Source organism: Puma concolor, chromosome C2, assembly GCF_028749965.1.
Source record: "Puma concolor isolate L17-30 chromosome C2, mPumCon1.1.hap2, whole genome shotgun sequence".
Taxonomy (NCBI): Eukaryota; Metazoa; Chordata; class Mammalia; order Carnivora; family Felidae; genus Puma; species Puma concolor.
The window spans coordinates 88,497,159-88,519,806 of NC_141675.1; the positions used below are offsets into that span (position 1 = coordinate 88,497,159).

General features: G+C 38.1%; 2 protein-coding genes across 4 annotated transcripts in view; one reads left to right on the top strand and one right to left on the bottom strand.

Moving 5' to 3' along the window:
- LRCH3 (leucine rich repeats and calponin homology domain containing 3) overlaps positions 1 to 3,989 on the top strand; it is a 125,497-nt gene extending 121,508 nt beyond the window's left edge. The window contains exon 21 of the mRNA XM_086675155.1: positions 1,322 to 3,989. Coding sequence (XP_086531281.1) covers positions 1,322 to 1,330 — 9 coding nt within the window. The 3' untranslated portion in view covers positions 1,331 to 3,989. The remainder of the gene's footprint in view (positions 1 to 1,321) is intronic.
- Positions 1 to 22,648, bottom strand: part of DRC9 (dynein regulatory complex subunit 9) — a 55,085-nt gene that overhangs the window by 1,407 nt on the left and 31,030 nt on the right. For all 3 annotated transcript variants that reach the window (XM_086675156.1, XM_086675157.1, XM_025913784.2), the window contains 6 exons: positions 21,857 to 21,938; positions 14,934 to 15,095; positions 13,612 to 13,686; positions 3,755 to 3,886; positions 2,922 to 3,023; positions 175 to 1,379 (listed from right to left, as the gene is read on the bottom strand). In XM_086675156.1, the coding sequence (XP_086531282.1) occupies positions 1,242 to 1,379; positions 2,922 to 3,023; positions 3,755 to 3,886; positions 13,612 to 13,686; positions 14,934 to 15,095; positions 21,857 to 21,938 (691 nt within the window). In that variant the 3' untranslated portion in view covers positions 175 to 1,241. The remainder of the gene's footprint in view (positions 1 to 174; positions 1,380 to 2,921; positions 3,024 to 3,754; positions 3,887 to 13,611; positions 13,687 to 14,933; positions 15,096 to 21,856; positions 21,939 to 22,648) is intronic.

Here is a 22,648-nt window from a genome sequence, read left to right on the forward strand (position 1 = left end):
GAGCCCCGCGTCAGGCTCTGGGCTGATGGCTCAGAGCCTGGAGCCTGTTTCCGATTCTGTGTCTCCCTCTCTCTCTGCCCCTCCCCCGTTCATGCTCTGTCTCTCTCTGTCCCAAAAATAAATAAACGTTGAAAAAAAAAAAATTAAAAAAAAAAAAAAAGAAAATGTTCATACCTAAAGCATGATTTCCTTGGCTAAAATGAAAGGGTATTTAATTCCCCGAAGGAACATCAGTAGAAACTGGGTCCTCATAACAGGCCCTTGAGATCAGTTTGTTTGTTTGTTTGTTTGTTTGTTTGTTTTACTCTAAGGAAGTACAGATATCAGTATTTCCCTATATTTGGAATCACATATAAGGCTTAATTCATGAAATACATGTGATATTTGGACACTTTTCTCTCATAAATTACCAACTATGCTGTAGGGAAAGCTTTAGCACCCCAAGACATTCTGATTGGATTATCCTTACTGTTTTAGTCTTAATATCCTGCAAGGTGAAAATTGTTGAGGAAGCAAAGCAGGCATAGACCCTGGTGTCTCATGATCGAAAATCTCTCCAAGCTAGTCTTCCAGCAGGCCTGTGTCCCCCAACTTTACTGTGTGTGGGTTGTACACCCTAACATCTCGTATCTGTTTATTCTAATTCATTATTTATCTTTTTAATTTATAATTTATATCCCTACCTATTTCCCAGAAAAGGAACTGAAGCAGCTTATAGTAAGATACATATTCCATGCTGCCACCACCCCAACAAAAACACTAAAGTGATAACAAATCTAAAAGGCAGAAAGGAACCAACCTGTGGAACTTCACTGTGTCTATATTATGCTAGACACTTTATAAGCATCGTCTTGGAATTCTGACTGAACACTTTTGCTCATAAAGAGTTTTTTCACTGTAGACAAATGATAGAATCAGGAACATTACAGAAATTACTGGAGTTTTAATGCATCACAATAACTAAGCCCTTGACTTTTTTCTAGTAAGAAAGAGCAAGAAGAATCTTCATAAGCCTCCTAGAAATACTTCCCACCAAAAGTTTCTCAAAAGAAGCCCTAAGTCAACAGTATAGTCCTAATTCAGGGTTTGCAAACTAATACAACAGGCAAAGTGAAAACACCAGGCAGCACCTGGAAATGTCCAAATAAGAAACAACCTGTAGATGAGTTCTCTGCGCTGGTAAAATGTTTTCAAGTCCACCTTCCCAGCTCCAGAATACCAGAGGAAAAGGCAAGAGAATGTCACTTTTTCTTGCCTCTCCGCTTGTTCTTGTCTTTGCCTTTACCTTTGGAATCCTTGATATCATCTTTGTCCTTCTTAGGCATTTTGAAACCACCAAGTTCCCTCCGTACCATAGTGCCTCGCCACCAGGCCTGGAGCTAGAAGAGAAAGGGGGAGTGAGTACAATTTATAGCTTGCCTGATAAGCTGCATCCTTTCTGCAGAAGGGAGTTGTTTTTTCCTAAGGTTACTTCTGTCTGAAGAACGGTGTCTGTCTGAAACATGGAAGCGGCCATGCCTGCTGTACCTACAGCAATGCTGCCCTGCGGTGCAGGACCCAGAGCTTAAGCCACAGAATCTAAAGTTCTCAAGGACTGAAAATAAAGAAAAGGAATCTGATAAGGCCAGTCTTTTCCTTTACACTTAAAAACCTGACTCCCTTGTACTGTTTCTCTTTATGAACGGCCAAGTTCCCCACATCTAAACCATTTGATCCAACAGGGATGTTAGCTGGGACACAGGCAAAAGTAAGCATTCAGTCAAAAACGTACAGATAATTTAGATGGCTTCAATAGGCTCCCTGGTGCATTTCTTGGCTTCAGTGATTGATTAAAGGATTGATTAAGGGATCCTCTTCCAAAAAGGATCTCGATAGCTCTCTTGAATATTTTAGTCATAGACACAACTGTTCTGAATACAGTCTGCGCTACTTCAAAATCAGACTAAGCCCTAAAAACTGGAAGCAAATCCATTAGTGAAAACAAAGGTGGTCTTCAGCTAGTCTTTACATTTTTGCTGTAAATCAAGGAATCCTGCCAAATAGGAAACACCATAGAAGCTCAATAAATCCTTGCTAACTGTACATCTGACACTCTCCTAATGGAAAGCTCATATTTGGGTTTGGATACCTGGTTCTGAATGTACTTTAAAGCTTACTTTCTTATCTACCCCATAATATACATCACAAACTACTGTTTACACACTGTAGGATCTCTCTCAGCAGACACACTTCTTTCAGAGAGCAGGGCAATCCTCTCAACAACAGTTTGGATCCAGCTGATGTTATTTTTGCTTGAAAATATTCCCCAGAATCTGACCTACCAGTTTCAACATCACTAATATTCACAAGTCCATATAAAACTAATGTTAATCTTTTTTTTCTAAACTGCTCTTTATTCCCTATACCTTTTTTGAAAATAGCTCATCAGAACCTAGAAGATAGGCTGGGCTAATTTCTATAAATAGAATTTTAAGAAGCTCCTCTAGGGGCACCTGGCTGGCTCAATCAGTAGAGCATGTGACTCTTGATCTTCAGGTCTTGAGTTCAAGCCCCACACTGCGGGCAGAGCTTACCTGAAAAAATAAATTTAAAAAAGAAGAAGAACAAGAGGCTCCTCCAAGAGCTGTTTCGATTATTAATAGTATTCTTAAATTTGACCTCTGGGCACAAGTTCTAGCTCCAGCTTCCCCTGCTAACCACCACTTTCCTCCCTGATTAAGAGGCGGGGATGTGTCCTTTGCTATGTTAGCTCTCTCCCTGCACCGAGGACTATAGTCAAATTCCAATAATAACAAAAAGCCATGCTTCCTTATAGATCTCCCATCCATGCTTCATAACAAAGGAGAGATACTTTGTGTTCCTCAGTGTTAGGCCAGCTATGGGATTGAAGGTGCCCTAAGATGTCAGTTCTGGCTTTCTACCTGTAAGACGCTCTTGAGTTCCAAGTGATCCTGTTCTATCTTCTTCCTGGTCTTCTCCTTTTCTATCCGATCTTCAATGATGACCTGTTCAAACTCCCTTATCTATAAAAGTAGACATTAATCGTAGGTTATAAGACTGTCTTGGCAAGGTGTGGCCCAGCCAGCCCTGCACTTTTAATATAAAATTTGAACATAAAGCTTGCCAAATCTAAAGATAAACCAAAGAAAAAAAAGTTTACTGGATTCCTAAATGGTAAATACTCGTATATTAACTTTATAATTGTACCCCCCCCCATTTTTTTCAGTTTGAATAATTCAAATTTGCATAGTCTTGCATAAAAATGAAATACTAACTTGGTGTGTGATTAGTGACCTCAAAATAATGTAATTTTTTTAGCTCCTAGAATGTATGCATACAAATAGCAGCAGCCACCTTTTAAAAGAGAAATTTGGGAAATTTTACATTTATTCAATGATGAAACCATAATCAGAGCTTTTTAAAAATCATAATTTACAGATTATCTTCAGAGACCATAAAATAGAAATGATAAATTAGTATCTATCTCAAGAGGTTGTTGTGAGCATTAAATAGTTTATAAATGTGAAATACTAGTAAAGTGCCTGGGACAGAGCAAGCACCATGTAAGTGTTAGCTGCTGCCAACACTGTCCCCATCATCGATGTTGTTACCATCATCATCACAGGATAGCCTCTCAGTGATTTACAGGCACACCTCCACTTTGTCACCAGAAACAGCAGTACCCACCTACTATAGCTCGGCTACCACCCACTCCTTGGTGCTCAGTCTTACACTATCGAGACTGTTTCCTTACCATTTTTGCAAGGTCTTGAAGGTGTGCTAAGTCACTGGCCTTAGCAGATTTGAGAGCATTTAGTTCATTCTGTTTCATTTCTGTGTCCTTATCAAATTTCTCCATCCAGAACTCTAGCTTCTCCTCAAGTTTCTGTTTGGAAAGAACATTAAAACATGGCTCCCACCAGGCACAAAACCTTATATACTGTATGAAATCATTTATATAAGGTTCAAGAACAGGCAAAACTTTTCTCTCGTGATAAAAGTCAGAATCGTGGCTCCTTCTAGGGGTGGCTTGCTTTATTTGATTGGGAAGGGGGCACGAGGGAAATTTCTGGAATGTTGTAAATGTGCTTATCTGGGTGGTGGTGGTTCCAGGAGTTTATATATGTAAATGCTCATCAAACTATATGCTTAATATTTGTATATTTAATATGATTACTCAATTTAAAAACAGGGGGAAGAGGCCCTTCCAGGTGTCTGGATGAGGGAAATTGGAAAGGAATAAAAGATAGGTAGAAAATTCTGAAGGATAAGGGATGGCATCAGACATCTCTTTGATTAATAACAGTAAATACCAGTTGGGAAGGGTACAATGTCTTCAGATTCCTAAAAACTAATCAATGTGAATCTAAGATTCTATAACCTAGCCAACCTTGCATTCAAATGTGACAGAAAGAAAGAACATAACTGGTCTTTCTAAAAGAGTTGCTCAAGAGTATATTTTAGCCAAGTAAAATGAAAGAGATAGTATGTGGGAGAAACAATAAAATGTATATTTAAGCTACATAATATACTTTTTAAAATTAAATCATAATCTGTAACTAAAATCCCAAATTAGGCAGTGTAGTCTCATGGAAGGAGCACAGACAGGTTCTGAAGGCAGACTGCCTAGGTTCAGCTCCCAACTCTGGCACTCAAATAAGTTAAATTCTCTAAAGCTTCACTTCTCTCATTTGTAGAAAGGAAACATATAAGGAATGATTTCACCATGGGACATAGAAGAGGAAAAGAAGAGGTAAGTGAAAGCTTTGCTTTAATAAAGACAAGAAGATACAGATATTAACTAGACTTAAGAAGAAGAGTAAAGTATAAATATGTATGTTCAAATGCTAAGGGTTACCACTCCAAGCACAGAATGTATAACTTCCAAACCCCTAGGTCACATACTTGAAGTACCTCAAGAAGGAGACTTTAGGTGGTACACTTACATGGGATTTTTAAAAAATATGATTCAACTAATCATTCTGATTAAGTTAAAGAGAACATACCAGTTTGATGCAGTCATGTCTTTAACATCTTTCAAACTCTTGTTAACACATTTTTTAAAGTTTATTTTGAGAGAGAGAGGGAGAGAGACAGGGAGGGGCAGAGAGAGGGAGAGAGAGAATCCCAAGCAGGCTCCGCACTGTCAGCAGAGAGCCTGACTGGGGCTCTAACTCGAACCATGAGATTGTGACCTGAGCCAAAATTAAGAGTTGGAGCCTAACTGACTGAGCCACCCAGGTGCCCCAGTTTTTTTCTAAGTTTTTTGTTTTGTTTTGTTTCGTTTTTTGAGAGAGAGTGAGCGTGGAGGGCAGAAAGGAAATCCCAAGCAGGCTCAACGCTGCCAGCCAAGCCCAGGGCTTGATCTTATGAACCGTGAGATCATGACCTGTGCTGATACCAAGAGTTTGACGCTTAACTGACTGAGCTGCCCAGGTGCCCCTTTTTCTTTTTTTAACAAAAAGAGAAGAGTCTCCAGGCAGGCAAGAAAAACTGGTTAAAATGTAATCACATCATTTGGTATTTATTGTACTTCTATTTATTTTGATTTCTACTTGCGACAAATGGTACTGGTTTTTCTTTCATAGTAATAATACAAAAATCTTAATTGAAAATAAATTGATATAGTTGTTTAGGTGAGTAATTATGTACAAAACAGTACAACACAGGTGGTATGCAGATATTATGAAACTGTGAAAATGGTGTGCAAATAACAAGTTTGCACTAGAGAGCAAGAAATTGAACAATAAAAATGCCATGATTCCAACAAAAGGAAAGAAACAACAAAGCTTGAAAAGCAGGGAACAGAGGATGGAAACAGTAAGTAGAAACAAATGAAAAATTACAATAAAAACAAATTGAGGTAAATTTCCCTATCAAAATAGGAGATTTTTAAAAATCAATCTATGAAGTATTTATAAAAACCACAGCTAAAACTATATAATCAAAGCAAAAAGAATGCAGGTTTGGCAGTTAATATCTGGCAAAACAGAACTCAAGCCAAAAATATTAAATAAGAGAAAAACATTTTATACTGAGAAAAACATGCTCTATTATTACTGTTATGAAGTTTTATACTCATGCCATTTTGGAATATATAAAGCAAACATTATTAGAAATATAAGAAATCGACAGGTCCACAATGATCTTAGGAGACTGTCACACTTCTCTGAAATTAATAGCCCAAGTAAATCAAAATAATAATATGAAGAATTTGACAGACTGTTAGACATTTATACAAAACTTGTACCTAACAAAGAATACACATTCTTTTCAAATACCCATGGAATATTCATGTAACTTGAGCATATATTAAGCCTAAATAAGGGCTCAACAGATTCCAGCAGGCACGAATCTTACGTTTTACATTCTGAGACCACAACGGAAGACAGTAGGAGTGTAGACCTCAAAGTGTTGCCGTAAGCAATAGAAAGACAGCCTAGGGGCACCTGGGTGGCTCAGTCAGTTAAGCAACCAACTTGATTTCTACTCTTGCTTTTGGCTCAGGTCATGATCTCAGGGTCATGAGATCAAGCCCCCCATAGGGCTCTGCGCTGACAGTGCAGAGCCTGCTTAGGATTCTCTCACGCGCCCTTTCTCTGCCCCTCCCCCACGCTCTCTCTCTCAAAATAAACTTTAAAAAATGTGTTAACAAGGGTTAGAAAGATGTTAAAGACAGACATGACTGCATCAAACTGCTATGTTCTGCCTGCTTGGGATTCTCCCCCTGCCCAGCCCCTCTGCCACTCATGCATGCTCTCTCTCAAAGTGAACTTCAAAAAAAAAAAAAAAGAAATACACTTTTAAATAACTCATGGGTTAAGGAAATAACAAATTATAATGCCTATAATTTATTTAAAGGCGTGAAAAAGGTAAGGTGGATTAATGGAGGAAGGATGTATAGATCTGTGATGAAGCAAGAAAAAAATGTTAATGGTAGAATCTACCACTATTGAGTGGTCACTGTAGAATTCTTTTAACTCTGTGTATGTTTGGAAATACTAATAATAAAATGTTGGGGAGAAATAAATAAATTAAAAATTATTTAGAAGGGAAGGGGCACCTGGGTGGCTCAATTAGGTGAGTATCCAACTCTTGATTTCGGCTCAGGTCATGATCTCTTGGGGTCTGTGAGATCGAGCCCTGCATCTGCCTTTGTGCTGACAGCACGGAGCCTACTTGGGACTCTCTCTATACCTTTATCCCTGCTCCTGCCCCACTCGTGCTCATGCACGTTCTATTTCTCTCTCAAAATAAATAAACACTTAAAAAAATTATTTGGAAAAAAATGACAACGTAAGCATTATGTATCAAAACCTGTATACTGCAGCCAAACAGTAGTCAGAAAATATGTTGGGTTACATGCGTATAGTAGAAAATAATAAAATTTGAAAATAGGTGAATTGAGCTTTTAAGAAACTAGAAAAGATTAGCAACATAAGCTCGAAAGAAGTATAAGAAAATAATTACTGAAAATTAAAGCAAAAACCACTGTGAAAGGGAAAAGATTTGCTCGATAAAGCCAAAAGATAGTTTTTGTGAAGACCAATAAAATGGTCAAAAGTTTGACAAATCTCAGCAAGAAAAAGGGAGAAAAGGTACAATTTTTTAAAAATAAAGATGAAAATGATAACTATAGAAATAAAGGAAAATTTTAAATTGTAAGAGACTTTGGAGCATATTTTTATACTAATAAATTTGAAATGAATGTTTAGATAAAACAAATCATTTCTAGGAAGGCATAAGTTACCAAAAATGACTCAAAAAGAGACTCTTTACGTGAAAACATCAATAAACATCTAAAAAATTTAAAAAGCTAAAGAAAAAGATTGGTCTCAGAGGTCTGAAATAGCCTCTCTAAGCCAGCCTCAGTCTGTATGGTCCAACTTGTATCCCCTATTTTCCTGCTATGTTCTCTGCCCTTAAATCCGCTTCGTGGGAACACCCTACTGAGAATGAACCAACAGTAGTAATCCTTATAATCGTATCTGTAAAATGAGGAAGCGATGTTTGTGTCTTACAGATGTATCCATGCTTCAATTTGCTGGGAAGTTATTTCAATAAGAATACCAAAAAACATTCCTGTTGAACTCTATAATCTTTAAAAATGCAGCTTTTTAAATTTGACTCTAAGTGTGATTTCTCTTTCCTTATTCTTCAGGCCTCTCTCTCACATTTTGCTGTCAGTGTCAGTAAAAATTCTTGCAGAGAAAATGCTTGTTAAAAAATAAATGGATTCAATAGCAAAAAAAAAAAAAAAAAAAAAAAAAGTAGCCAAACTTCTCCCCTTGAAGATGATACCCAGACAAGACTGTCTACGACTAAAGTTTACCAAAGTTTGAAGGAACAGATAATAATCTATTTGCTTTATTTATATTTTTAGGTTTCAGAGCATAAAAAGATAGAAAGCTTCCCAACTCAAGCTGCTAAACTAGCATAACTGATAGCAACATAAAGAACACCAAAAAATAAATCCAAAGGTCAACCTTGTTTATGGAATATATAAATACAAAATAAAAATCTACAAATCAATCTAGCAGTCTGGTAAAAGAATAATATATTAAGAACAAGTAGGGTTTAACTCAAGAACTTATTTATTTTTTAAAAGAAATTTTTTATGTTATTTTTGAGAGAGAGAGAGAGAGAGAGAGTGTGTGTGTGTGTGTGTGTGTGTGTGTCTGTGTCTGTGTGTGAACGGAGGAAGAGGCAGAGAGAGAGGGAGACACAATCTGAAGCAGGCTCCAGGCTCCAAGCTGTCAGCACAGAGCCCAACGGGGCTCAAACTCATGAATTGCAAGATCATGACCTGAGCAAAAGTTGGATGTTTAACTAACTGAGCCACCCAGGTGCCCCTATCCCAAGAATTTAAAAATGACTCAACATCAATAAATCTATTAATATATTTTACTTTATTAAAAAATTAAAAGCCCGTATCATCTCAATGGATGAAAAAAATCCATCTCATAAAACTTGAATACTCATTCTAGATTAAAAAACAAACAAACTCAGCAAGACCAAAAGGAAACTTCCTTAACTTGATAAACGTTTATCTACCATAAGCCTACAGGGTACACTTCATACAATCCCCATTCATGCCAGTTATCAATTTATTGCCTCTCAACTCTAAAATGCATCCTTCACCAGCCAGTTTTGTCAACCTGGATGCTTGCTGTAAACAGTTCTCTTTTGCCAGCTGGCATAATGCTAAATTTTGTCAGTAGAGGTCGCTGGAGGGACATGAGGGAGGGAGCTGCTCCTTGATTCCACTGTGCTTCATCGTTGTTCCTGGGGCAGGGCTGGCAGTAGCATGTGCGTGGGACATTTATGCCACTTGTTCACCAACAAGTTTTGTTGGTACAACAGGAGGATTCTTGCTTACCAATCAGTCCACAGTTCCTGCTTGCCAGGTTTATCCCACTAGCTATGATCCTGCTCGGACCCCAGGCAACAAAGCAAACATCTCTGTTTATTTCTTCCTTGGATACTGTCCTTCAGCCCTAAGATGTTCTTTAGAGTTCTCTTTTATCCTTTCTTTGTAGCCAGTCCCTTATTATCAGTTAATGATTCTTTTGTTAAGTGTTCCCTGCTGAAATGACTGCTGTGGTTTCTGTCACCTAACTGAACCATGTTACAAAATTGGTACCAAAAATAGTTTCTCTCCCACCTTCTCATTCATATGTCTTACTAAGGCATCCAAAGTCCTTGCCAATTCCTGTTCATCAGATACAATCAACATAACACAGTGGACAACTACAGTGCTTTATAGAAAGTCAAAGCAAGCAGTATCTCTGCAGACCACATTATAGCAGAGAACAGGAGAACTGACATGGCCCTGATGTGAGCCTGTGAGGGTGTACTGTTGGCCCTGCCAGGTAAAAGCAAATTACTTCCGGAGGTTTTTTCACACTGGTTTAGAGGCAAAGGCTTTGTTCAAGTTAAGGTTAAGTATTTAGGTACATACACAAGTATGTATATGAAAGAAAAAGATGTGGAAGAAATCTTGGAATGAGGAGTGATTAAGAGAGCTTTCACTTTTTAAAATCTATGTTTCAAATTTTATTTACTTTTTTAAATATTTATTTATTTAGAGAGCGTGAGCAGGGGAGGGGCAGTGAGGATCCCAAGCAGTCTCTGTGCTATCAGCTCAGAGCCTGACACAGGGCTTGAACCCACGACCTGTAGCATCATGACCTGAACCGAAATCAAGAGTTGGACACAACCAACTGAGCCACCCAGGTGACCCTGTGCTGTTTCAAATTTTAATTGAAAAGTATTTATATATTACTTGTGTTATTGGGCTGAATATCTAGGAAACACTGACTTCATCCATCCATTATCCATCTATCCACCAACTCATCTGATTATTAAACACGTGCTAGCTATGCATCTAAGAGTTGAACAGGTAACATGACACATAATCTTTTTTGTTTTGTTTTGTTTTTTGAGAGAGAAAGAGAAAGAGGGGGGAGAGAGAGAGATCCATATTCTTTTTTTTTTTTTTTGAGAGAGAGAGAGAGAGAGAGAGAGAAAGGGGAAAAGAGAGAAGATCCAAAGCAGGCTCCACACTGTCAGCACACAGCCCAAAGTGGGGCTCGAACCCACAAACTGGGAGACCATGGCCTGAGCCGAAATCAAGAATCAGACACTCAACTGACTGAGCCACCCAAGTGCCACCATGGTACATAATCTTAAATTGCTGGGGTATAAAACCCTGTTCCTAAGAGCCTACCAATTTTTTTTTTCAGTAAAGTCCTGTGAGATAGAATCTATAAATTCTATTCTTTCACCACAAATTTGGAACTGTTTACTGAAAATCCATTAGCTTTCTCAAAGGCAAACTGAATCTTTTTTCCTTATTCATCCAACAGAGATATTTTGAAAAACTCCACACATCTTAGTTGATTATTAGTATTATAATTATTAATTAAAACCATTTCAGTCACATATAATTCACACAAGAAGAAATAAGATGAATAAGTAAATATATGAAAAAATGGTCAATTCTATTAGCAAAAGGAAGCAAAATAAGACAACTCATTAAATTAGCACTTTAAAAATATGTAAAATGTCTAGTGTGGTTGAGGATACCTTGAAATTAGTGTCAGCAATTCACATTAGTGATGGTAGTGTAGATTAGAACGTATTAGCAATATTTATCAAGAGTCCCAAAATACCAGTCTCTGCACATAGATCAGTGGAACATAAGAGAAAACCCAGAATTGGTTCCATAGCTATATGGTCAACTAATCTCCAACAAAGCAGGAAAGAATACCAAATGGCAAAAAGACAGTCTCTTCAACAATTGGTGTTGGGAAAACTGGACTTTTCTTACACCATATACAAAAATAAGTTCAAAATGGATGAAAGACCTAAATGTGAGACAGGAAGCCATCAAAATCCTAGAGGAGAACACAGGCAGCAATCTCTTTGACCTCACCTGTAGCATATTCTTATTAGACACATCTCTGGAAGCTAGGGAAACAAAAGCACGAAAGCAAAAATGAACTACTGGGACCTCATCAAGTTAAAAAGGTTCTGCACAGAGAAGGAAACAATCAGCAAAACTAAAAGGCAACAATGGGAGAAGATACTTGCAAATGACATATCTGATAAAGGAGTACTATCCAAAATCTATAAAGAACTTATCAAACTTAACACCCAAAGAACAAATAATCTAGTTAAGAAATGGGCAGAAGATATGAATAGACATTTTCCCAAAGAAGATATCCAAATGGCTAACACATTAAAAGATGCTCCATATCACTCAACATCAGGGAAATACAAATCAAAACCACAATGAGATACTACCTCACACCTGTCAGAATGGTTAAAATTAACAACACAGGAAACAACATTTGTTGGAGAGGATGTGGAGAAAGGGGAACCCTCTTATACAATTGGTGGAAAGGCAAACTGGTGTTTTCTACTCTGGAAAACAGTATGGATGTTTCTCAAAATGTTAAAAATAGAACTACCCTATGACCCAGCAATTGCACTACTAGGTATTTACCCAAAGGATACAAAAATACTTATTTGAAGGGGCACATGCACCCCCAATGTTTTTAGTAGCATTATCAACAACAGCCAAATTACGGAAAGTGATGAATGGATAAAGAAGATGTGGTATGTATACATTGGAATAATATTCAGATATCAAAAAGAATGAAATCTTGCCATTTGGAATGATGTGGATGGAGCTAGAGTGTGTTATGCTAAGTGAAATAAGGCATTCAGAGAAAGGCAAATACCATATGATTTCACTTCTATGGAATTTAAGAAACAAAACATATGAACATAGGGGAAGGGGAAAAAGAGAGAGGGAAGAAAACATAAAAGACCCAGACTTAGGGTTGCTGGAGGAGAGGTGGGCAGGGGATAGGCTAAATGGGTGATGGGCATTAAGGAGGGCACTTGTTGTGGTGAGCACTAGGTATTGTATACAAGTGAAGAATTACTAAATTCTATTCCTGAAACCAATATTACACCACATGTTAACTAACTAGAATTTAAATAAAAACTTTAAAAGAATAAAATAAAACAAGAGGCAAAAAACAAAAAAAAAACAAAACAAAATACTAGTCTCTCTGACATAATACTCTCAAACTTGAGATTCACCTTTAGTAAATAATTGCAATGAAAGAAAACAGTTATTTGGGCAAAGCTTTCATTACTGCATTATATATAATAATGAAACCTTGGAAATAATATAAATATCCCAAATAAAGGGTAATAAGTAAACTAGGGCATGACCATTCAGTAGAACATTATAAAACTATTTTAAATTATTTTATGAAGATAATGTAATAACATGAAAAAATGAGTGAAAAAGCGATTGACGATTAAAAAACAATCTTCCCATTGCCACGTAGTATTCCATTGTGTATATAAATCACGGTTTCTTTATCCATTCATCAGTTGATGGACATTTAGGCTCTTTCCATGATTTGGCAATTGTTGAAAGTGCTGGGATGAGCACTGGGTGTTGTATGGAAACCAATTTGACAATAAATTTCATATTAAAGAAAAAATCTTCCCTCAACTAGGAGTATGTTATTTTTATAATTTTAAAAATCAGTAAATTTTATTTTAAAATTATGACTATGAGGAATCTAGGAGCAAATTTTATAATGCTAAATGATAAAGGCAGAAGATAAAATATTTAACCTGTACTCAAATTACAGCTTTATAAAATATTCATTCATGTGGATAACTGTGAAACAAGACATGGGCTACAATTCATTCACTAGGCTGGTAGAATTATGGTTGATTTTTTACTCCTTAAAAAATTTCTTTCCGGGGTGCCTGTGTGGCTCAGTTGGTTAAGTAAGCCTCAGGCTCAGGTCATGGTCTCGTGGTTCATGAGTTCAAGCCCCGCATCAGGCTCTGTGCTGACAGTTCAGAGCCTGGAGCCTGCTTCAGATTCTGTGTCTCCCTGTCTCTCTGCCCCTCCCCTTCTCACACTCTGTCTCTCTCTGTCTCTCTCTCTTTCTCAAAAATAAATAAACATTTAAAAATTTTTTCTCTCCTTAAAAAGATTTTTTTTGCCACCCTTGATTTTTTTGTAAGTGGAACACAAATAAATCAGAGGACAGAAAACTTTTGGTGACCTACCTGCTGCTCCTTTCTAAGGAATGTTTCAATTTCCATATGAATCCGATTCTCTTCTTCCGTTTTCAACCTTAGTTTCTGTGAAAATAAACCAATATCAGGAATTCTTGCCAGTAGGGTTTGGAATGAGAAGTTCTCAAGATTAGAGTTGTAGCTGTGACAGTATTTCAGGTTTTCTTTACCAACTGGAGTCCCAAGAATCCTACCACATCACTCTGGGGCAACAAATCAGTTCCCTTTAACCCAATTTGTGTTCATGGATGGTGCTGAGCCATGTGTTGGGCATTATGCTGAACACATGCCAGTGTCCAGGACATAAGAACCATAATCCAGTTGCCTGGAAAGTGATGTCATTTAAGGAGAGAAAAATGTTTCAAGGGCACAGTGTTCTTAGGTCTCAAAAAGGAAATTCCAGAGTGCAAGAAGTTTGCAGTCAGAGTCATATACCACACCCATCGAGGAAGTTTTCAAATAAGTGAGGGACCAGAGAAAGCAGTCCTCCTGAACATGGATGACACTACTAATGTTTGCTCCTTCTCACCTACCTATTGTTCTTTTAGTCATTTAGTCTTCCTTTTCTAATGAGGGTCTACCCCTTGTTTGTTTCTCCTGGTATTTTTCCAGTGGGATTTCCCATCTCTAAAATTTAGGTTTGAATGAATCTCAGCACGCTTGATTTTATATTTCTTTCTCCTTTTTTTTAAGTTTATTTATTTATTTTGAGAGAGAGAGCATGCGTGTGTGTGCAGAAGTCGGGGAGGGGCAGAGAGAGAATCCCAAGCAGGCTCCATCCTCTGTGTCAGGCTTAATCTCACAAGAGCCAAAATCAAAGGTCATGAAAGCTTAACCAACTGAGCCACCCCTTGATTTTATATATACGTTTTAATGTTTATTTATTTTTGAGAGAGAGCGAGAGGGAGTGTGTGGGAGCAGGGGAGGGTCAGAGAGAGAGAGGGAGACAGAGGATCTGAAGTTGACAGCGTAGAGCCCTATGCTGGGCTTGAACTCACAAACTGAGATCGTGACCTGAGAGGAAGTCAGATGCTTAACCAATTGAGCCATTCAGGAGCCCCGATTTTATATTTCTTAATGGGGGATAAAAGGTACTTGTTGGGTAAAGAAGGCAGCAGCAAAAACTCACAATAAGTATCTTGTTTTGGGGCGCTTCATTCTGTTTTTATTTTTAATCTCAAATGTGAGAGCTGCAGGAAAGATAGAGCAAAGATCAACAGAGGAGCCCTTCCTCCTCTGTTAGGTGAAGCAGTATGAGGAGTGACAGCCCAAATGCCACCTACTGTGTTCATTCTTAATGTAGCAGTGATTACCTCTATCTCTTCCAGCAAGAGCTCCTCTGTTCTGTTACATTTCTTCTGGGTCTGGGAGATCTGCAGCTCAGTGTTTCTCTTCATATAGCGATTCTCCAGGTTGGTTTTTGCCTTCATCTCTTGCAACTGGTCCTTGAGGTGAGCAATATATTCATTCCGACTCTGTAGAGGTAAGACCAGGCTTCTAAATTAAAATACATTCTACTTCCATTCAGTTCAGCCAGTGGCTAAAGCCTACCTTCTGTATTTATAAATCAACAAGGAACTGGATCCATTTTTCTGCCATCTCACTACAGGAAAGTTAGCCAATAATCAGGGATAGTATAAATGAAAATGAAAGATAAGTTAGCACCAGGACTGTGAGATTCTTTCCTAAGTACACTATTTGGGTATATATCTTTGTATCTACAAAGATTTCCCATTACTATCTCATTGTGGGAGAAAGAGCACTGATCTAAATGATCAAAAGAACTGTCTTCCCATGCAAGCCCTCAACAGATATGGTAACCTGGCCAAGTCAGTTAAACTCTCTAAGTCTTACCTTCTATAACATAAAAGCATTAACATCTGCCTTGCCTGGTATATCTTAGCAAGTGATTATAAGAAATTGAATGGAGGATATATGAAAATTCTTTCCAGGTCACAAAGTGCTTGGCAATTTTAAGGTTTCAATATTCATTAAAAAAATATTCAGGGGCACCTGGGTGGCTCAGTCAGTTGAGAGTCCAACTCTTTTTTAAAATTCTTTTCGTGTTTATTTTTGAGAGAGAGCAAGTGACACACACAAGCAGGGGAGGGGCAGAGAAAGAGGGAGACACAGATTCTGGAGCAGGCTCCAGGCTCTGAGCTGTCAGCACAGAGCCTAACACAGGGCTCAAACCTACAAACCGTGAGATCATGACCTGAACCAAAGTTGGACACTTAACCAACTGAGCCACCTGGGTGCCCCAAGGGTCCAACTCTTGATTACAGCTGAAATCATGATCTCAGAATTGTAGGATCAAGCCCCGTGTCAGGCTCTACACTCAGCATGGAGCCTGCTTAAGATTCTCTCTCCCTCTGCCCCTCTCCCCGACTCATGTGCTCTCTCTCTCTTTAAAATAAATTTTTTTAAAAAATTCATTCAGTATCATACTAAGGTAAACAGTGGAGATCTAATAGACATGGTCCTTGCCCTCATAGACTTTACCATCTAGTGATAGAGATGTGATTAAAAACAAACTTTTTGGGTGTGCCTGAGTGGCTCAGTCAGTTAAGCATCTGACTTTGGCTCAGGTCATGATCTCATGGTTCATGAGTTTGAGCCCTGCATCAGGCTCTGCACTGACAGTGCTGAGCCTGCTTTGGATCCTCTGTCCCCCTCACTCTCTGCCCCTCTCAGCTTGTGTTTTCTCCCTTTCTCTCTCGAAAATAAATAAATATTTTTTTAAAAAACTTTTTGAGGCGTGTGGCAGGCTCAGTTGGTGGAGCATGTGACTCTTGATCTTGGGGTTGTGAGCTCGAACCCCACATTGCGTACAGAATTACTTAAAGATAAAATATTTTAAAAACAAAAGCAAAAACGTTTTTAAAGGTGCAAGGTATGTAAACTTTTCTTAAGGTGCAAAACACTATTAAAGAATAGAGCAACATTTTCTCATGAGAGAAAAGAATAAAGGAGACCTACATTAGATTGGATGGTCTAAAAAGGATTCTCTGGGGCACCTGGGTGGCTCAGTCAGTTAACCACTTGACTCTTGATTTCAGCTCAGGTCATAATCTCATGGTTCATGAGTTCTAGCCTCACACTGGGCTCTGCACTGACAGGGTGGAGCCTGCTTGGTATTCTCTCTCTCCCTGTCTCTCTCTGCCCCATTAAAATGTGCATTTTAATTTACATTAAAATGTAAAATATGTACATTTTAATACATGTATATAAAAAATAAATAAGAAGAATTCTTTGAGAAGAGAATGTTAAATCTGACACCTGAAGGGTAAGTATGTATGTCACATGAAAAGTGGGGTCAAGGAAGATTCTGAGAAAAAGGAAAAATAAATGCCCAAGTCCTGAGGCACGAAAAACCTGGATACATCCCAGGGACTGAAAGAAAACTCTAGAGACTATCCCAGCAACAGTTGAGAGTGGGACAGGATGAGGTTGGAGAGGTAGGTAAGAAGGAACCATGCGGGACCTCAGGCGCTATTAAGTTTGAATTGTATTCCAAGTGCCATGGGAAGTTTTGGGAAGGTTTTAGTCAGGGCATAACATTTCATTGTTTGAAAAGAATCAGACACATCATGAGTCATTTCACAGAGAGATGATCAGTTAGCTGACAGCACAGCAAGCAAACACAACTAGTAATCAAAATGCAGTGCTTTATCAGAGATCTCGGTTTCTCTAAATACCAACCAATTTTAGTCTTACCACGTAAGCTGGGCAGAGTAAATTCTAAGTATTGAAAGAAACAAAGCAGAAATTGGTCAAGATCATCCACAATAAAAAACAAATACAGTTTAAAGGATCATAGGCCCCTCCGGGTGCCTCGGCAGGTCTGTGGGGTTGAGCCCCACATCGGGCTCTGTGCTGACAGCTCAGAGCCTGGAGTCTGCTTCAGATTTTGTGTCTCTCTCTCTCTGCCCCTCCCCTGCTCACACTTCTTTCTCTCTCTCTCTCTCTCAAAAATCAACACTTAGAAAAAAAGAAAAGAAGCTGTAATTTAAAAAAACCCATTTTTTTAAAGTAAAATAAAGGCTCATAGGCCCCTAAAATTAGTCAGAAAGGAATTCTTCAGGTCATTTTGTCTGACTTCTTGGTGTAACTCTATGGAATCATTCCAATTATAGAGCAGTTATTCCACCTGTATCAAAGCCACTCCAAAGAGATGAGTATCTCTGGCAGAGAATATGCTACAAGGCCTAGCTGATAACACATCTCAGTGCTTTTTAGTCTCTTAAAAGTTGTGGGCAATTAACCTTAAGACTTTCCTCAACTGTAAAACCCTGCCAGTGCCTCATGCAACTTAGCTACTCAATAAATGTTCATTAAATTAATTTTAAGAGAGTTCTTTTTTGGCTCACTTTTTCCCCTTCCCTTCTTTCTACACTCTCCTCCCTTCTCCTCTTTCCCATTTCACTTTTTTCTTCCCTTCTAGTTCAAACTGTATGGAAGTCAACAATAAAGTTTGGATTTCTAGGAAGACTTGAGTTAAAGTGAAATGTGATGGTGTCACTTCTTCATCGGCTGTTATCTTTATACCTATTTAACCACTTAGACTTTCTTTGAGACCCTGCTTATACACGACTTAAATCCATAAAACCTTTTCCAGAAAACCTCAGCCACATAAATAATTGTGCGTTTGTTTCTCACAGAATCTAACAGTGTTGAACACTTAAGTATTCATTAAATAGCATCCGTACAAAAATATACTTTCAAAAACTCAAGAAAATGTTCTCGTCAGTTTTCTTTATCAAATTGAATATTAAGTCTTTTAGAGTAATAATATGAAGATCAGAAATGCAGAGTTAAAATTCTAGGAGTTTCTGCCTATGGCAAGCGAAAGGTATTACATTATGTAACTTGATAAGGTCATACAACATTGGTCTACAATTATACCGTGCCAAGTAAAAGGCATCTGGTTTTAATGCTGTTGCTGTGGGCCTCTGATTATTCCCTCCTGTATTACTGTTCTGCACAACTTGTGGCCTCCTATGGTGAAAGTATGGAAACAGAGGAAGATATAAAATCTTGACAGTCTAGTCATGGTAAAATCATGATCAAGGCACACTAACAAATGAACTGAAATACAATTCCATTTCTGCATCTTCTTGGTATGCAAAAAGGAGGCAGCCTAGAAGCAGTGGGTTACAGGCCAATTGTCATGAGTTATATGAATGCCTTTTAAGATTCTCACTAAGAAAAGATCTGCCCTCACCACAACCCACCAGCATAACCCTGGTTGTCCATGGCATCTGCAGCCTTCCCCATGATCAAGGTCTGTGGACTGATGCACCATATTTGTGGGTTTTTGTAGCAGACCAAACTTTAGTCAGAAATCCCAAAACTGCCTTCAGATCTGTACTTTTAATCTGAATTCAGAGGAACATGATTTAGAAATGGAAAGAAGCAGTCAACCAATTATAGTTAATAAGGCTCTGATGGCTGCCACAATATTGTAAGCCAAAGAATTTTAATGGTAGTGTCCGTTTTCATAATTGAACACAAAGCAGAGATGAGAGTATGGTTCCTGGAATTTTTGGAAGCTACTGTCTGGAGAAGTTGGAACTTGTGTTACCCCTTGGGCTGCTGCTTTGGTTGGATGGAAAATTGCAATGTGGTCTATTAAAGTGACAGAAGCCACTGGAAAAAAATACAATTCTGTATTAAGTTAACATATATATTTGTTTGTCTGTCTGTGACCAAGAACAGTGGCTGATTCTGTAACAGTCTCTGAATAACTCTAAGCTCTGAGCTACACAGAGTCACCCATTCTAAGATACAGATGAAATATAATCAGGTCCAAACTTCAAAAGTTTCAGACTCCAATTCCACCCATTACTTTCATTTCCATTTGAACTATTCCCATTTCAATTGTATCAATTTCCTCTTTTCTTTCCTTTTGTAATGAGGTTTCCATACACCTCATTGTCTTGACAGATCTCTTTTGAGTAAAACCCTTCAAATGTAATGCCTAACTATACATGATATTATAAATGTATAACTACAACAGAGGACAGCGAGTATTTTTCCCTGTTTTATAAATACTCTTTGGTACCACAAATTGCAGTAATCAAAACAAAAAGGAAGCACTTCAAATGATTTTTACAATATTGCATGGTCATGATTGTTAGGGCTCTATTTTGTCTTTGTTCTTGAAAGATATATTCAATGGGTATAGAACTTTGGGGGGGAAGATAAGGGCTGAAAATCTCATAAATTTTGTGAAAGACACAAATTTACATTTTCAGACATCTCAGTGAAACCCAAACAGAATAAATATGAAGAAATCACATCTACAGCGAAATCCAAACAGAATAAATAGGAAGAAAATCACATTTAAACACAGTATAATCAAATTGCTGAAAATCAAAGATAAAAATGGAAATCCAAAAGGGAACCCATTATATACAGGAAAACAATGATTTGAATGACTGCTATCGTCTCAAAACAAAGAATGGAGGTCAAAATATAGTGAATATCCTTAAAATACTGAAAGAAAAATCTGTCAACCCAAAATTCTATACCCACTGAAAATGTCTTTCAAGAACAAAAGCAAAATAGACACATTTCTAGGTAAAAGACAAGATCAGGTGCTTTCAGAGTGGTATGGCCTTAGACCTGGGAAAAACAAAAGTAAGAGGACTTGTTGGGGCACATAGGTGGCCCAGTCGCTTTAAGCTTCTGACTCTTGGTTTTGGCTCAGGTCATGATCTCATAGTCATGAGATCCCACATGATCCCTCCCACATGCTCTCTCTCTCACTCTCAAATAATAAATAAATTTTTTTAAAAATTTAAAAAAAAAGAAAAGAGGACTCGTCTACAGCAAACACAGATTGCAAGAAATAGTAAAGAAATTTCTTTAAGCTGAAAGGAAATGACACCAGATGGAAACTTACTGATAAATATCAGGGTAAGTAAGACAATTATTTTCTTCTTAATTTTTAAAAGCACAATAATTAAGGGAAAAAACATATTTTTTTTGTCTTGTGGTCTTGTGTCTTGTGTAATATATATAATGTATATATGTGTAACATGTATGACAGAATAAAAGTGAGTGGTGGGGAAGAGGGGAACAGTGGAACTATATGAGTGCAAGGTTTTTATATTTTATGTGAAGTGGTGCAGTATTAATGCTAAAGAGATTATTAAAAGGAATCCCTAGAGCAACTATATATCTAAAAAATACAAAGAGGTATAGGTAAAAGGCCATTAGGTAAATTAAAATCAAAATCTAAAAAAAAAAAACCAAGTAATCCAAAATAAGCCAGGAAAAGATAAGCCGTGAAGGAATGAGCCCAGAGCGTGGTGCTGAAAGTGCTTACAAATTTTAAGAGCAGTGAAATCGAGCAGGCTGTGCAGTCACTGGACAGAAATGACACTGACTTGCTAATGAAGTACATTTATAAAGGCCCATAGAAAACAGCAGTACAGTGTTATTCCAGTGGCATGAAAAGGTATTAGCAGTAGGAGGATGAGGCTCCATTATAAGAGTTCTTACAGCAAGAAAGACTGTTTAAAAAAACAAAAAACAAAAAAACAACCAAAAAATGATTCATGTGACCTTGAGGAGAATTTTGGATGCACAGGCTGATGAAGAAGGGACTGACAATGGACCACCTTCCTAGGGACTCCCAGCTAAACTATTTCAGGACATGCATCGGCTGAAGTGTATTTTATTTTCAAGGTGGAGGGAGAAATCGTCTGTTTCCTAAATCCTTTGCAAGATCTGATAGTCTATGCCTTTGTCCACGAGTAACACAGAACTGACATAACTGTCTACTGGAGTGGCTGGCTAGCATTGGTCACGTGTACCTGTGGGCTCTGCCTATTTAAAATGGGGGAGGGACGATGTGGGCAGGTACAGATCTAAGGGCTGTGGTAAAAGGGAGAGCTTATTTTTTTTTGAAGTAGTAAAACTTCAAGGGTTTGTGCAGACATCCCATCTTCCCAGAGAAGACGGCCTCTCTTGGGTTCATTGAAAAGTACCTGCTGTATCAATAAAGGTCTTGGCTTATTAGGAAGGAAGGAAGGAAGGAAGGAAGGAAGGAAGGAAGGAAGGAAGGAAGGAAGGAAGGAAGGAAGGAAGGAAAAGAGAAAAAGAAAAGGGAGAAAGAAAAAGGAAAAAAAGAAAAGGAAGGAAGGAAGGTAGGAAGGAAGGAAGGAAGATGGCTTTTACATAGCTGTTTCAGCTCAGTAACTTTTGGTGTTGGCCAGGTAATTCTTACCTGTACCTCAGCTTGCCGTTCTCTTTTGACGTTAAGTAGCTGTTTTTGAAGAGATCTTATCTGTTTTCTTCCTTTTTCCTCCCTAGAAGAATTAAGAATGATTTGTTTAGAGAGGTGTTACTCAAACTCTAGTGTGCACAAGGATCAACACTAATCTTAAAAAACAGATTTCTGGGCTCTACCCCAGAGATTCTGATTCAGTAGGTCCAGGATGGGGTCCTGGGATTTGCATTTCTAACAAGCTCTCAGATGTTGCTAATGGTACCGGTCCATGGAACACACGTTTAGTAACACTTTACAAAAGACTGTGATTTGTTTTAGTAAACCAGAGGAGGATGTTTCTGGTTTATGTGTTGGATCTAAAATAGCTACTGCTGAGAAAAAGCTAAGTGGAGGAGGAACAGGAAGAGGAAAAAGAAGAATCCTTTCTATTCTGAACACTTCACATATTCTTGCCTCACAATAACCTTAGAAGGAAGTCTCTATCATTCTCCCTATTTTACAGAGGAGGAAAGTGTGACTTACAGGGCTGAGGTAACTGGCTGTGGTGAACATTAGAATGTGCCTTACAGATAGATCTCCAACTACAGGGAGTATAAGTGAAAAGGGTCCCAGTTCTAGGCCCTGAAATCCTTCATTACGTGTGCTCTAAGGCCACACTGCCCACTGACTGCTCCCTGCCAGTGTTTGAGTTGGCAGGGATACTAAGTCAGGCCCTTCCTGGGAGACCTGAGACTTCTCTGATGGTTGTTGACTTTACTTCAAGGACCCACAATGACCTTGCCAAACCAT